Source organism: Pleurodeles waltl, chromosome 5, assembly GCF_031143425.1.
Source record: "Pleurodeles waltl isolate 20211129_DDA chromosome 5, aPleWal1.hap1.20221129, whole genome shotgun sequence".
NCBI classification, from domain to species: Eukaryota; Metazoa; Chordata; class Amphibia; order Caudata; family Salamandridae; genus Pleurodeles; species Pleurodeles waltl.
The window spans coordinates 1609832412-1609849964 of NC_090444.1; the positions used below are offsets into that span (position 1 = coordinate 1609832412).

The following is a 17553-nucleotide window of genomic DNA, read 5'->3' on the forward strand; positions in this document are numbered from 1 at the left end:
GGGTTTTCTTGCCTGTTTAATTACTTCCATACATTCAGTTGGAAGTTGTAGATAACCAAACTCTATGACTTCAGGAGCCAAATCGCTAGAATGAGTATTTTGGGATCTGGATGCCTGATCAGTTGTTTGTTTTGCGTTAACAGATCTGGTCTGTTGGGGAGTTTGATATGTGGTACCACTGACAGATCTAAGAGTGTCGTGTACCAGGGTTGACGTGCCCAAGTTGGGCTGTAAGTATGTGTTTGAGTTTGTTTTGACGCAGTTTGTTGACTAGAAATGGAATGAGTGGGAGAAGGGGAAAAGCGTAAGCAAATATCCCTGACCAATTCATCCATAGAGCATTGCCCTTGGATAGAGGATGTGGGTACCTGGATGCGAAGTTTTGGCATTTTGCGTTTTCGCTGGCGGCGAATAGTATGTCTGAAGGACTTGGGGATGAATTTCCCACTCGTGTGTTTGTGGATGATCTCGGCTGAGAACATTCGCAAATTGGTTGTGTATTCCTGGAATGTATTGTGCTACCAGGTGAATGTTGTTGTGGATTGCCCAATGTCAAATCTTTTGGGCTAGGAGGGAAAGTTATGATGAATGGGTCCCTCTTTGTTTGGTTAGGTAATACATTGGTGTAGGAAGTTGGCTCTGTATGCACTATTTCAAAGTAAGGAATTGTATGCACAGAGTCCAAGGGTTCCCCTTAGAGGTAAGATAGTGGCAAAAAGAGATAATACTAATGCTCTATTTTGTGGTAGTGTGGTCGAGCAGTAGGCTTATCAAAGGAGTAGTGTTAAGCATTTGTTGTACATACACAGGCAATAAAGGAGGAACACACACTCAGACAATTCCAGGCCAATAGGTTTTTGTATAGAAAAATATATTTTCTTAGTTTATTTTAAGAACCACAGGTTCAAGATTTACATGCAATACTTCAAATGAAAGGTATTGCAGGTAGGTACTTTAGGAACTTTGAATTAGCAAAATAGCATATACAGTTTTCACATAAATCACATATAGCTATTTTAAAACTAGACAGTGCAATTTTCAACAGTTCCTGGGGGGGAGTAAGAGTTTTAGTTTTTGCAGGTAAGTAAACCACCTACGGGGTTCAAGTTTGGGTCCAAGGTAGCCCATTGTTAGGGGTTCAGAGCAACCCCAAAGTTACCACACCAGCAGCTCAGGGCCGGTCAGGTGCAGAGGTCAAAGTGGTGCCCAAAACGCATAGGCTTCAATGGAGAAGGGGGTGCCCCGGTTCCAGTCTGCCAGCAGCTAAGTACTCGCGTCTTCTGAGGGCAGACCAGGGGGGTTTTGTAGGGCACCGGGGGGGGGGACACAAGTCCACACAGAAAGAACACCCTCAGCAGCACGGGGCGGCCGGGTGCAGTGTGCAAACACGCGTCGGGTTCTCAATAGGTTTCAATGGGAGACCAAGGGGTCTCTTCAGTGATGCAGGCAGGCAAAGGGGGGGGGGGCTCGGGGTAGCCACCACCTGGGCAAGGGAGAGGGCCACCTGGGGGTCGCTCCTGCACTGGAGGTCGGATCCTTCAGGCCCTGGGGGCTGCGGGTGCACAGTCTTTACCAGGCGTCGGATCTTAGAAGCAGGCAGTCGCGGTCAGATGGAGCCTCGGGATTCCCTCTGCAGGCGTCGCTGTGGAGGCAACTCTGGCTACTCACAGTCTCGCAGTCGCCGGGGAGTCCTCCCTGAAGTGATTGTTCTCCACAAGTCGAGCCGGGGGCGTCGGGTACAGAGTGTCAAGTCTCACGCTTCCGGCGGGAAACGCAAGTTGTTTCAAAGTTGCTTCTTTGTAGCAAAGTCGCAGTCTTGGGTGAACAGAGCCGCTGTCCTCTGGAGTTCTTGGTCCTTCTAGATGCAGGGCAGTCCTCTGAGGCTTCAGAGGTCGCTGGTCCCTGGGGAGAGCGTCGCTGGAGCAGTGTCTTTAGAAGTGGGGAGACAGGTCGGTATAGCTGGGGCCAAAGCAGTTGGTGTCTCCGTCTTCTCTGCAGGGTTTTTCAGTTTAGCAGTCCTCTTCTTCTTAGGTTGCAGGAATCTGAGTTCCTAGGTTCTGGGGAGCCCTTAAATACTAAATTTAAGAGCGTGTTTAGGTCTGGGGGGTTAGCAGCCAATGGCTACTAGCCCTGAGGGTGGGTACACCCTCTTTGTGCCTCCTCCCTGAGGGGAGGGGGGCACATCCCTAATCCTACTGGGGGAATCCTCCATCTGCCAGATGGAGGATTTCTAAAAGTTAGAGTCACCTCAGCTTAGGACACCTTAGGGGCTGTCCTGACTGGCCAGTGACGACTCCTTGTTTTTCTCATTATCTCCTCCGGCCTTGCCGCCAAAAGTGGGGCCGTGGCCGGAGGGGGCGGGCAACTCCACTAGCTGGAGTGCCCTGTGGTGCTGTAACAAAGGGGGTGAGCCTTTGAGGCTCACCGCCAGGTGTTACAGTTCCTGCAGGGGGAGGTGTGAAGCACCTCCACCCAGTACAGGCTTTGTTACTAGCCACAGAGTGACAAAGGCACTCTCCCCATGTGGCCAGCAACATGTCTGGTGTGTGGCAGGCTGCTAGAACTAGTCAGCCTACACGGATAGTCGGTTAAGGTTTCAGGGGGCACCTCTAAGGTGCCCTCTAGGGTGTATGTTACAATAAAATGTACACGGGCATCAGTGTGCATTTATTGTGCTGAGAAGTTTGATACCAAACTTCACAGTTTTCAGTGTAGCCATTATGGTGCTGTGGAGTTCGTGCATGACAGACTCCCAGACCATATACTCTTATGGCTACCCTGCACTTACAATGTCTAAGGTTTTGTTTAGACACTGTAGGGGCACAGTGCTCATGCACTGGTGCCCTCACCTATGGTATAGTGCACCCTGCCTTAGGGCTGTAAGGCCTGCTAGAGAGGTGACTTATCTATACTGCATAGGCAGTGTGAGGTTGGCATGGCACCCTGAGGGGAGTGCCATGTCGACTTACTCGTTTTGTCCTCACTAGCACACACAAGCTGGCAAGCAGTGTGTCTGTGCTGAGTGAGGGGTCCCCAGAGTGGCATAAGACATGCTGCAGCCCTTAGAGACCTTCCCTGGCATCAGGGCCCTTGGTACCAGGGGTACCAGTTACAAGGGACTTACCTGGATGCCAGGGTGTGCCAATTGTGGAAACAAAAGTACAGGTTAGGGAAAGAACACTGGTGCTGGAGCCTGGTTAGCATGTCTCAGCACACTTTCAAATCAAAACTTAGCATCAGCAAAGGCAAACAGTCAGGGGGTAACCATGCCAAGGAGGCATTTCCTTACAATTGGTGTCATGTTGTCTGTTTTGATAAAGGATGTTGTGAGTGAAAAGAGACTGAAAAGCTCGCTGAGTGCTAGCAATTCTAGGTGATTTATGTGAAATAGTGTTTGGTGTCCCATTGTCCTTGAATGTTGTGATTGTTGAGGTGTGCCCCCATCCAATCATTGATGCATCTGTTGTAAGTATGGTCTGAGGCACAGGTCTTGAAAAGTCCGTCCTTTGTTTAGATGTGTGGAATTCCACCACTGAAGTGATATGCGTGTTTGGCGGTCTATCAACACTAGATCGTGAAGTTGAACCTGTGCCTGCGACCATTGTTGGGCAAGGCACTGTTGTAAAGGCTGCATGTTTAATCTTGCATTTGGGACAATGGCGATGCATGATGCCATCATGCCCAACATTTTCATGATGAATTTGACCGTGTACTGTTGGCATGGCTGAATTTGTGCTAATACATTGTGAAATGCTTGCACTCTTTGTGGACCTGGGTTTGCAAATGCTGTTTGTGTATTTAGTGTGGCTCCTAAATACTGTTGAATTTGCGCAGGTTGTAGGTGGGATTTTTGGTAGTTTATGGAGAACCCTAGGGTGTGTAGGGTTTGTATTACATAATGTGTATGGTTCTGACACTGTGTATGACTGTTGGATTTTATTAGCCAATCGTCGAGATATGGGAAGACATGAATGTGTTGTCTTCTTAGGTAGGCAGCTACCACCGCTGAGCATTTTGTAAATACTCTGGGAGCGGTTATCCCGAAGGGTAACACTTTGAACTGGTAATGTTTTCCCTGAATTACAAACCTGAGATATTTTCTGTGCGCTGGATGGATGGGTATGTAAAAATACGCATCCTTGAGGTCTAATGTTGCCATGAAATCTTGCTGCTGTAGCAGTGGGACCACATGTGAAAGTGTTCTGACAGGATGTAAAGATTGAGAGTTCTGAGATCTAATATTGGTCTTAAGGTTCCGTCTATTTTGGGAATAAGGAAGTAAAATGAGTAAACCCCTGTTCCTATCTGACCTTGTGGTACAAGCTCTATCGCTTGTTTGAGTAATAGCGATTTTACTTCTTGCAACATTGAGATATGTTGGGAGGAGAGTTTGTGTGGTTTTGGAGATATATTTGGGGGGATTTGTGCCAATTCTATGCAATAACCATTGCGGATAATAGATAATACCCAATTGTCTGTTGTAATGGGTAGCCAATTGTTGTGGAACCTTTTCAGTCTTCCGCCCACATATGAGATGTGAGTTGGGAAGAGATGGAGTAAGTCTGTGAGGCTTGTTTTGTTGCCTGATACTTTCCCCTGCCTCTGGAGAGTTGGCCTCTGTAATTACCTTTAAACTCACCTCGTTGGTATTAAGGTTGGTAGGTTGACTTTGATTGTGAGGTGGATGCCTCAGGTGTTTGTGCTCTAAAACCACCTTTGTATTGAGGATCCTCTATATTGTGTCCTATACAAAGCACCCATGGCTTTAGCGGTTTCTTGGACCCTCGGACGGAGACTGCGGTGTGCATATTCTCCTCTTCCTCGACGTCGTGACGTTCGGTGCTCATCGACGCCATCTCCAGTCTTCGTGCTCTTCTGTCTCTGAGAGTTTTCTTCGAATGGAAGGATCTGCAGGCCTCACAATTTTCCTATCGATGGTCTGGGGAGAGACAGAGATTACAGACGAGATGTTGGTCAGTATATGGAAATTTGGCGTGGCACTGAGGACAAAAGTGGAATGGGGTCCAGTCCATGAGGCTTCCACGCGGTCGATGAGAGATGGTCTGCGATCGAAACAATACCGACAAGAATTAACGAGTAATAGAATTTTTCCGACTCGAACTATCGGAGCGAAAATCACGTCCAAACCCGATGGCGGAAAGAAAACAATCTAATATGGAGTCGATGCCCATGCACAATGGAGCCGAAGAGGAGGAGTCACTCAATCCTATGACTTGAAAGTACTTCTTTGAAGAAAAACAACTTGTAACACTCCGACCCCAACACTAGATGGCAGCATATGCATAGCATGTGTATCTGCAGCTACACATTCCATTGAATGAATATATATATATATATATATATAAATATATATATATATGGTTTTTTATATGTTCCCCTTTTCTCACGCTCTTGAAATATAATTTTGTTGTGAGCTTCTGCTTCAGCCATGTGAAAAATCCTCATAGGGTTTTCATTCCCTCTTGAGCTCGCTATAGTCGCAGCAGGACTCTCCATACTGCTACAGCAGGTATTATGACAGTCATGGGATGTCTGCCTCACATTGTCGCAATGACAACCATTTATCTCTGTAGCTTACCATACCTACTGTTGGACCCAAAAATGAACAACTACACCCTTACTAAGGGAGGCGGAATGGAACAGACTAAGAACTGAATAAATCAAATAAATACCACTTATTAACCATGTACAACCAATGCATTTGCTTGAAAAGCGTAAGTATTTTAATGTCAAACAAATAAAGACTACTGATGAAATGCAGACCGTAAACATAAGGCACACAGTTCTACCTCAGGGGAATCACTGTGTTGCAGAGTTAGACTGTAACACAATTTAGGCTACTCTGACTCTTATAGGTAAGGATACTGTAATGAATGACTGGTGCGAGATACAATAAATTGCCTTAGAGGCTGGTAGGTTGCAATCTCCTGACACCGATTGCGGGTAACTCCTTTAAGGAAAAATGGAGCAGGGAGGAGGAAAAAAGGATGTCCCCATACTTCAAAAGGAGAACTGTGCCCTCTATGCTCCACTGCCTAGAGTCTGGTTGATTTTCAAGGACAACAAGAATGCTTAGGATGTTCCTGCAGTTCACATGGCTGACAAGCTCCCTCCAACCTCTGCTTTGTGCACCATCCCATGCACTGGAGAGGATGATTGACCACCCTGCACCAATTCTCTCCTCGTTTTAGGGAGGCATGCATGTCACTGATTGCTCCCTTCTCGGCCCCCTCCTTCTTGTTTCACACAGACCCCACTGAATCAGGTCTTCCCACCTGACTGTGTATGCTACTACCCCCTACTTGAAGCAACCAACAATAGCTCAACAAGTTAGACAATGTGTTGCTGCACTTGAGGATACCAACAAATTTACTACTTAGCATTGATACAACAGTCCTTCGAACATGGTTAAAAGTTGTTAATGGACCCAGCATTTTGATTGCATAATGTATAATGCAAACACTGTTAACCAAAGAAATGACAAAAAAGTAATAACAGTGTGAACCAGCAAGACATAAGTTACAATTGTTACATGAAAGCTGAATAATAGGATATTCAATCAGACGGATCAAGAGAAACAATGTGTGCAAGTCACTAAACAGCAATAAAAACATATTTAAATAAATCAATGCACAAGCGATTCAAAACAGATTCATGGGCAGTACCAGTTACACAAAACAAATGCACCATGCTACACTGACAGATGGTGCGAAGAAGTCAGCTGCATGAGACTGGTGGGACATTTAAGACAGATTTGTAAGTGTAAGCAACAAATTAAAGTGCGAGTCCTGCAAGTATAATCAGTGGTTGCTACCATGGGCAGCCCTCGACAGCCCAGTGAGCTGGCAGTAATCACATTCAGAAAACCAAGCGTGCACCTAGTGTGTCCCTCCAGACCAGAGAGCCCCGAGTTGCACCTCAATCTGTTTCTATGCAAACCTTAAGTGCACATACATGGTTGCTGTGTATGACAAAGTCAACAATGAAAAATTACTAGAGACTTGCTACATGGCAAATTCAGGGCAAGGGTGCATATACTCCAGTGCAAGAAAGGGGACCTTTTTCTTTCCAACATGTGACCACTCTCAATTACCTTAGTCTTCTCATTTAAATGAGAAAGTATTTCAGAATGCTAATAAAGCTCTATAATGATGAGCAGGCCAAGATCATATCTCACCTCTTATGATGGCACTTCATCATTTTTACACTGGCAAGAGGACACAGTTGCACAATTCAATGAAAAATTAAAAAGCTCAGGATTTGGTTACTCTGCACACCATTCTTTTCTGCTTTATAAATGTTTTTAGACTACTCCAAGCCACCATTGGAGCTCCTTTAAATAATTTCCTTGTGGTGTCTCAGGGCTGCCAGACATGCAGCAACAGTCAAACTTTCTTTATGTTTAGAAGTCAGATGCTACAATTCTCTACCTCTAAGTATATTTAGTCTATGAGAAGTCACATAAAATTTCTTAAGCACACGGAATGCTGAGTGTTTTTCTAACTACTTTGTGAATAACGTGCTACTTAATGCTCTTAAAAAGTACAACGGGATTGGGGGTTATGTCAGCAACAAGATGTTCTGAATGGCTATGAAAGTACATCCATAGTTAGTCACTCTGAATCAGCCATTTACAATAGATTCAAATGACAGAATTCATGTATATGATCCTTTGCTGTCACGAATGAGCCATGGGTCGGTGTGGATTGGTCTCAGTGACAGCAAAAGGATATCAACTCAATAGTAGATAATATGTATTAAGCAATGAGGAACACATTCTCAAACTCTAAAGTTAGGCCTGCTACAATGGCAGAGAGTGGATAGTTGTTTCTTTTGAGGCTGGAGAATGGGATAACCAGCAAAAATGACGGCAACAACAAAGTGAAAGAGAACAAGCAGATAATCCACCCAAGAAGTGGTAGCCTATGGTTTAGTGGTAGCCTATGGTTTAACAGTATTTCAATCAATTAAAGAACACAGTAACAGTGACCAGAAGGTAAAACTCAAGTGACCCTGTGTCAACAGCAAGCATATTTGTTTTATGAATTGCATCGGTTTAGAGAGATACGAATAACGCTCATTTTTATATTTTGACATGATAAGTATGTATGGCTAAACAGGAAGGATGCCCAAAGATCTAGAAATTAGGAGCTGTTTAGTTCCAAGATTTTATGGTTGAGTGAAAGAGAAAACAATTTGCAATGAAATAGCTTTTGCATTTACTGGAGTTGGAGCTCTTGGTATTGTAAAGGCATAACTGGACTTTTTGCCACATAAATTTATCAACCCTGCAGCGTATTTCGGTCCTTTCTGCCACATAATTCCAGTGGCCCTGCATATAACTGAAGGGCTAGTAGGCCTACTGGAATACTTTTTCAAACAAGGCTCCGAAAACACAAACTACTCCCAGGTGCAAATCAAAAGTTCCAGGAATAAGAGAGCTTACAAATACACAGAATGGTGGGATGGGTTATTATTCTGGGGTCTAGTGTGGGGTTACACAGAAATCTAGACAGAAAGAACATGTTGTGGGGAACGTTTTGGTGGTGGTCCCATTGTCCTAGGACCACCACAGGCGGAGTTATGAGCAAACATGTTTTGTAAAATAAAAAATAAAAAAATAAATAAAAAAAATGCCCTACAAAGCATTATGAGGTGAGTTTCAGAGTGCTGCTAAAATTGTAGTATGTTGACAGTAATGCTCAGAACAGCCCCTTGAGGACACCACAAAAAAATAGCATTTGTAAGAAACATGGTCATGTAACCATATAATTCGCCCTTAGAGGGTATAACCACATGAAAACAAAATGGCAGAAAGTAATGCAGTGCAACCATATATTTAGCCCCTAGTGCGTTACATACTTTAAGGGCTAGCGGGCCTAGTACAATGATAATACAAACAAGGCCCTTAACACACATACTACTCTCAGCTGTAAAACAAAAGTACCAGCCATGAGAGAGGTTCCAAAGACACTGAATGGTGGGAGGGGTTATTATTTTGGAGTCCCCACTAACCAAGTGTGGGGACCCAGAGACGAGAGAGAGAGAGAGAGAGAGAGAGAGAGAGAGAGAGAGAGAGAGAGAGAGAGAGAGAGAGAGAGAGAGAGAGAGAGAGAGAGAGAGAGAGAGAGAGTGTGTGTGTGTGTGTGTGTGTGTGTGTGTGTGTGTTGGACATTTTGGTGGTGATCCCACTGTCCTAGGACCACCATAGGCTGAGTTATGGGCAAAAATGTATTGAAAAAGAATGCTTGCAAATCATTTTGCAGTGAGCTTTCCCGAGTGCAGTGAATATTGCAGTATTGGCTCTAAACTCTGCCGGTAGAATGGCTTTGATGATTTCTGTGTTTTTATTTAGGTAAAGCATTTACCAATTGCAAGGGTTTTTTGAAAGCCATGGAACATAAAGGGGAGAGACAAAAGCAAAATTGAAATAACTCCGATTAGGTAACAGTGTCAACAATATGAAGCGCGCTCCAATACCACCAATCTTGTTCGCACGGTTGGCCCTTAAAGCGCCATGTCTGCCATGGAGCACAAAGGGGAGAGACAAAAAAAAAAAGGTAGTTTGTCCTCCTGAAAGTATATTGGCAATTGGGCAATAATCCATGTAGCAGGGACAGCCTGGAAGGCGTAACAAAAGACCCTCAAAAGTAGGACAAACGTAAAGCATTCACCAATTACATCAAGGGATTGTTGAAAGGCAAGCCCATGAACGAATGAAAGTGATGGGCGTGAGAGGGATGTGTTTGAAGCCCACAGAATAGATAACAGGTCGAAAAGCAGCACACTAAAAACATTAATGTGATGCATTTGTTTTCATGACTATACCTTAAGAGCACATTTGTATTGACCATTTCAAGAGACTTTCCGCTACGAAGCGTTCTTGGTGTGAACAACCAGACCACTGAAGGATCATTTTCAACCACTATTTACAAGCAACAGTCACACATTTTATCAACAACTCCATGAGTTAAAATTTACAAACAGAAAAGCTTTTACTTCTTTTGGAGCTGGTACTTCCAGTTTGGTTTCTTCTGGAGCTTTGATAGCAATTACTATCTGTTCACTGAAGGCTTGTATGCCATGGATATCTTGATATGTTACATAAGCTAGAGTACAGCAGTTAAGGACTGACAGCACCAAAACATGCAGAACATTCTCCAATTGCTTTCCATAAATCAGATTAAATGTTTATAGCTCTAAAGAAAACTCCATTATGTTAGCGACTATAAGAGGCAGAATTGAACATACTCACTTTGAAATACATGTTTAAGAGTTACAACAGTCAATTTACAAATATTTAATACAAACTGGAACATAAAAAGTTATTAATATGGTTTTATGCATTGTTCACCCTGAAAGGATATTTTGCATTTTCTTTACGATCTGTCATTTCAAATAACTGCCGAGCACAATCCTTGATTAATTCGTCCAGAGCGTCCTCCATTGCTGATAAATCTGTTAAGTCTTTGGGAGTAGCCTTTGGATTTTCAGGTACATTCGCACCAAGATAGCTGGCTTCTGAGCCTCTAAAAAAAAAAAAAAAAACACCACATTTAATACACAGACTTTATGTCCACAATCACCATATTATTGGCATAGATTGCACCGAACATAAAACTGAAATCACAACATTGGAACGCATACAATGTACACCACTAGAGCTGAATAAGAAGGAAGTAACAATAGGTTATATTTAAAATATGAACCTTTTACGAAGTTCAAATCAATTGATCAATAAAGAAAGCATACATGGTCGTGTTAGGGATGAACAGTCATGTAATTCTGCATCACTTACAAACTCACACGCCACACTCTACCTCATTCCACAAATTACTACATTATGCTTAGATGCAGCCCAGACAGAGCAGTAGTGACACGAGACGTGCTATGAGTACGGCCCCTCTGACCTTTACATGCGGCCCCCAGATCAAAAGCAGCACTGGGCTACCATTTTCTTGAATCAGCACTAACATTAACGAAGAAGTTAAATAAAGAAACAAGCCTTTATGTAAAGGTTAACTGAAGTTAAAGAAAAGAAGTAACTAGGTTATCCTGCACTGTTTAACTTCAGAAATACCTTTATTTTTAAAGCCCTCTTGCATCAAAAATGTAAAAATATGATAAAATCTATTTAAAATTCAGAAAGTGTATTTCATTAACATATATTCCGTTTCACCTTCGTACATCACGTTATCAGAGCCTTGATAACTATTTTTTTTTTTTTTTTTTAAGCGATAGTTTTCAAACATGAATTTACATTATTTTTTCCCCACCCTAACAACAGTGTCAATAGTGAGCTAAGATGCAAGTCACTTGTTAAGTGCACTCCTTGGGCTGGGTTCCTCTTATACACGAACAACATTATAGCTTACTAAATCGAACGCAGGACAAGGTTTTGCACATCTTGAAGTCATGTATGTCTGCATCCTTTTATATGTGATAATGAAGGGGGAAAAAAGGGAAAATGGAACAAAACAATCGCCTAGGATCACACAATTCGGTAAAGTGGGGAAACTGAGATTAATTCCAGGTGTTCTGGTTTCACATTGTGCAGTTCAGCGGCTGTATATGCTTTGCTTCCAGTACACCCACCTTACTGGCACCACCCCGTGGAACTTTCTCCTCCTGAGTGCCACGCTGCTAGCATTAATGCGGCCCTCAGTCACATCATAGACGAAACATTTTGGCCCCCGGGAAAATGTTTGTGAGTACCCATGAACTAAGGGATGCACCCAAGAGGAACAACAGTGCACAGAAACTAAAAGCCAAGTAAGAAACTGTAAGAATGATGAAAAAGACTGAATATATGATCAAAAGAACTAATGCCCAAAGCAATATACAAATTTTTTAAGAATGAACAATAGAAAGGAAAAAACGAATACAAGTTTTACCTGTTTTGGCACTACACATAACAATGTGCACGTACAGAAATTATCCACTATAATGCACGCTTAGAGATTTAAAATACTTTATCTATTAATATTTGGAAAATAACAAAAGATCTTCAGGCGAATTCTATGTACTATGGGTGGTCTTTGACTTCCAATGTCGGAAAATCACGTTTTGGGAAACCTATGGTGCCCCAGCTACAGCTGGGAAATATAAGGAATGGATTTTCCCTTGTTTTTTAAATATATTTATTAGCTTTTTTTTTTAACAATCCAGATGCACATACAATGTATTGACACATCAGTTAAATTGTTGCCTGCGGGGAGCCCAGGTCAGCAGCAAACTGTAGCACAGCTCACCATCTTTGACATTTTTCATTTGAATACATATGTAATATTAGAGACAGAGGTGCCTCCTCGTTCTAGTGTCCAACATATATTTCTGTTGATATACCCAACAAACCAGAAAGCATAACCAAACAATTCAAACAGCTGGGTCTAGGTAAACTACTGTGTAACTTGTCTGACATGCATGAGTCCAAGAGGCCTGGCTGAAAAACCATCCCACTCACAACCAGGGATACAGCACTGGGCACCAACTGCCTGGGATAGTAATGCTAGGCACCAGCTAACCAATGGCATACTCTGCATTCTCCCAAGAGGGTGCCACACCACCGACTAAGTAGCTGAGACATCTACAATGGTAGCAAGCTTTGTACTAGACTGCCGTCTCAAGCCCCTCCGCCCAACCTTCTTTGTCAGATCCTAAAGCACAGGGAGAGGATAAAGCCTGACATTCAGGTTCTCAAAGGCATCCAGTATCTCCGTCCAAAGAGGTGCTATGCGTTGTCTCCTCACCCCCTCACTTTATCTTTCTGAAGCACTAGTTCTTCTGCTCTAGCCCATTCCTTAACTGCTGCCTCCCACCTTGACACCACCTGGCTAACCTCCAACTTCCATGTCAAGGAAATCGGTCTCTTGGCCAGTATCAGCGCCAAATCTAGGAAGCTGTTCCCCACATTCTTAGGTTTTGGCCTAGGGAATGACCCCAGCAAGCACATCTCTAAATTGCATGTCATACTGTGGTGTAGTGCCCCGCTAGTTTCCGCACCACTGTTACCCATAACTCCCGAGTGTAGGCACAGCACCAGGTCATATGACAGAAATCTGCCTCCTCCAGGGTGCATCTAGAGCAACGCCTACCCTCCACCTAAAGATGGCAGTAAATTTCTTAGGTGTGTATGTGTGAGGTACATCTGACAAAGGTAGTTGAAATGAATATATATGAGGTATGTTTACAGAAGACCTTCTGCAGGTACACTAACATTCTCGCCCATTTTCAGTCAGGTATGTTGTTTCCTAATACTCCTTCCACTTCATTCTTGGGGCAAGCAGTGGTTTCCTAACAATCCCATGAAAAGCATTGTATAACCGATTCACCAAGTTCCTCCCTGCTCCTATGGACAACAACAATTGAAGTACTGCATGAGTCTGCAGTCCATACATACCTTATCACAAAGAGTCATGAAGATCCTAACAATGCCTCTTAATAATAATGAGGGAACTGCCCCTGGAGCAAGCCATGAGATTATATCAGAGTTGCAGAAGCCTCATCACAGTCACCGACTGTAAAAAAGCCCCAGCTTCATTTGTGGTGCCGAAAAAAGATCGGGGTTCACTGTGGGGCAATCCCACCAATGGGAGGGCTGTGTCATATAGCAAGCAATCTAATGTTCATCGGATACCCCAACATCAGAGGGCCACAGAAAGCAACTAGCCATCACCCCCTCTCCCTGATATCCTCCACAGGAGTCTTGCCAGTTGTTAGAAATGGGGTCTTTGGTTGCCAGTCAGGTTACCCCCCTGTCCAAGCAAGGAGCCTCACTCTAGTTAGGGTAAAAGAGCATCACCCTCAGCTAACCCCCGCTCACCCCATTGGTAGCTTGGCACAAGCAGACAGGCTTAACTTTCAGAGTGCTAGGTGTAAAGTATTTCTACCAACACACACAGTAACTTAATGAAAACACTACAAAATGACACCACATAGGTTTAGAAAATAGAAAATATTTATCTACACAAAACCAAGACCAAAACGACAAAAATCCAACATACACAATTCAAGTTATTATTTAAAAAGCAAAAAGTCTTCATGTTCTTTTAAACACAACGCTACCGCTGTTAGCGTGAAAATGTACCTGGGTCACGTCAAAAATAACCTCGAATCAGCGAGTGTGCATCGAAAGAAGCCTGCGATGAGTCTAGATCACTCACAAACAAGACAGTGCGTTGTTTCTCCTCAGTCGGGTCAGCGTGCGTCGTTTCTTCTCTCTGCAGGAGAGCGATGCGTCGATCCGGACAAGCACACTCTGTTCCGGGCAGGCCTTGCATAATTTTTACACGCCCAGCGATGTTTGCGTCGGAAATCCTGCCGCATGGCGGTCCAATAACTGCGCAGTGTGGGTTGCGATCTCACCAGCCTCCGTCAGCGATGCTGGCGTCGTTTCTCCAGCCTGCTTGTGTGATCTCCCAGCCACAGAGGGTTGATTTCAGCCGCGAAGCCGGCGGTGTGTTTTTCCGGAGGCTGCATCAAACTTTTCACCGCACAGCAGTCTGTGCGTGGATTTCTTAAACTTGGCCTGCCAGCTTCTCCTTTCAAGACCCTAGGACCTGGATAGGGCACCACTTGGCAGGGCAGGAGTCTCAGCAGAGGCGGCTCCAGGTGCTGGCAGAGAGAAGCTTTGCTGTCGCTGAGACTTCAACAGGTGGCAACCTCAATTTCAAGTCCTTGGAGAGTTCTTCACAAGCAGAAAGGCACACAAAGTCCCATCTTTGTCCTCTTGCTCAGGCAAATCCTAAAGAAGCAAAACCATGCAGCCGGTACCCATATGGGAAGATTAATAAAGTTATAAAGCAACTGGGGTAATATATTCTTGAAGAGCACAATCCTTGCCATCAGGGGAAACTTCAATGTCCGCCAGTAGGCCATGCATCCACTTAAGGCGCGCAGTGTTGGACCCTGGTTACCCTCCCACATTTCCTCCAGCTTGTGGTAAATTTGTATCCCCAGATAGCGAAAGGTACAGGGGGCCCATCTGATGCCCAGTACCAAGAAATATGGCCTATCTAGGCCAAAGCTCAGAGTTAAAACACAGGGCTTTACCAGGTTCATCTGCAGCCCCGAAACCAACAAGACCGATACAATAAAAGGTTGTCAGGCATATAGAGAAATGACACGTTCAGCCCTAACTAATACTACACTTTCCCCAACCATGTTCCCTGCAAAACTCTGCCAACAGTTTAATGGTGAGCGGAAACAGGAGAAGAGATAACAGCCACCCCGTCTGGTACCCCGATGAACCTTGCACGAGCTGGAAACCCAGTGCTGCATACTCACCCTGGCAGCAGGGCTTTTATACAATACGCGCACCCATCTCACCCATGCATCTTCAAGCCCAATTTTAAGCATGATAAATTCCAAGTATAACCTGCTAACAGTGTCAAATGCCTTTTCCATGTTGACTGACACTATTCCTGCATGGCCCCCACCCAGCAAAGATGGGGTGTGCATAAGCATATACAAGCTGTGCAGATTCAGGGAGGTATTGTGTTGTGGCATAGATCTGCATTGATCAGGGTGTACCAACATCTGCATTTGCAGGGGCAGTAGCATCGCTATAATCTTGCTTAAGATCCTGAAGGTCATTATCAAAATGGGCAATGGTCTATATGCAGTGGCAGGTGCTCCCCGCACTTGTCTCTTGGGAAGTATGATAACCATCACATCCCTGCTGTTGGCCAACAGTTTCCGCTTCTTCAGGGCAGCAGCAAAGAAGGCAGCCACACTCATTGCCAGCAGCCCACAAAGGTAGAAAAAAAACTCTGGTGGTAGGCCATCCAGCCCTGGCGCCTTCACCCATGCCTCATCCCGTATCTGCATTTAATTTCCTGGGGCATGGATGACCCTCCCAGCCCCTCTGCAGCAGTTCTACGCAATTGGAATGGTTTCATAACTTCCTGGGTTCCCTCAGCTTGCTTCCCGTACAATGTGGTACGATAATATCTGAAGGAGTTAGCAATATCCACTTGGGAAAGCACCAGTCCCCTGTCCAAAATACACAGCTTAGTAATTTGGGAACCCCTCCAATCCAGCCTCCCTAAACATGCCAGTAGTCTTCCTGCCCTTCTCTCACTTTTGTAAACCTGGGCGATATACTCCTGATAACTGTGACACTGGAGCCTCTTCAAGAGAACATTGTATTGTTCCCTAGCCTCTGCAAACTGTGCCCCGCCTCACGACGATTGCCAAGTAAACTGTAAACTTCGTGCTTGTATAGCGCACTAGTCACCCGTTCGGGTCTCAAGGTGCTGTACCATACCGCTGTGGAACCCCTCCTGGCTTTTCCCTGTGAGGTGCCCACTCCTGGGCAACCTCCAAGGTGAAGCCAGGCATCCCAGCGCTGTTGGGGCCGTTGTGGAGATTAAGCAAGCTATTTCCCAGAGTTAGAGTGGGACCCATGAATTAGATTAGGCACTGATGCAAGAATTATCAGCCTCTATGTAAGTAGTGTCTTCCAAAGCACTGAGGCACAGGTGTCACACATGGGGATTGCCGGACATTCCACCCCCAGTTGGATCTGCATCAACAGTAGGCTATGATAAGGGGGCATGGCCGTAGAGATCCAACATGGCGGGCGTGTACTTTTCCAGCTTCGCATCGGTCCGCTATAATTATCCTTAATCCGGCAGCAGCAGCCGAAGTTTCACAGCCCAGCAGTCAAGCGCTCGTTGTAGCGTGACCCAAAATACTCCGCTAGCGCCATTCGGGAGGGCGCGGCACCACAGGCGGAGAGGTCGGACGTTCTGGCCTGCGGGCCGCAAGCGCCTGAGAGATGTGGAGAGTTGGCGGCTGGGCCTGGGGAAGCGCTCTCCACCTCAGCGTGATGTGGCCCCCCTGGCAGGGAAAGCAAGGCACCACAGGAGGTGAGGCAGGAGGGACCGGACCAGGTCATTTTGCCCCAATGTGAAGAGTGGACCTATGCAGGACCAGTCAGACCCAAGACCAGAGGTAGAATCTACTCTGTTCCATGAGACAGCGTGGGAGTGGAAACATTGAGACGCTTTGGATGCAGTGACTCGAGTGAATTGTATGTGGTCCCGAAGGTGGCCCCTGTAGCGAAAGGCCGGCAGAAGAGGCACAACACATCTAACAGACAGATTTCGCAGGTGTTTGCCATGGGAAAATCGAAGCCCAAGTTGCAGGGCCCTATGGGACAAGCTTCCTTAGCCTTTCATGACCAGACACCAAAGGCGGCTAACCCAGTTGTGCCGAAAGGGATGAGCGACACCTTAAACAAAATACTAGGGGCCACTGAAGACTTCAAACTCACCCTGCAGCGAGACATTGGCAAAGTTGTGGACGAATTGGGTTTTTGCGTGCGGACCATCAGAAACTGTCAGACAAAGCATGGATGTGGAATCTAGTCACAAACCTCTAACCCTCCCACCAAGCACTGAAACTTCAAGTATCCCATTTAGCAGACAGAGTGGAGCGCCTGGAACGACTGGCAGAAGATGCGGCGGGACGTAGTTGTCGCAACAAAGTCTGCATTGTTTGGCTGCCGGAAGGAGTGGAGGGGAGAAA

At 45.0% G+C, this 17553-nt stretch overlaps 1 protein-coding gene across 1 annotated transcript in view; it reads right to left on the reverse strand.

Moving 5' to 3' along the window:
* Positions 1-17553, reverse strand: part of E2F6 (E2F transcription factor 6) — a 115790-nt gene that overhangs the window by 24657 nt on the left and 73580 nt on the right. The window contains exons 4-5 of the mRNA XM_069235940.1: positions 10389-10550; positions 10021-10135 (exon numbers count right to left, since the gene is read on the reverse strand). Of these exons, the coding sequence (XP_069092041.1) occupies positions 10021-10135; positions 10389-10550 (277 nt within the window). The remainder of the gene's footprint in view (positions 1-10020; positions 10136-10388; positions 10551-17553) is intronic.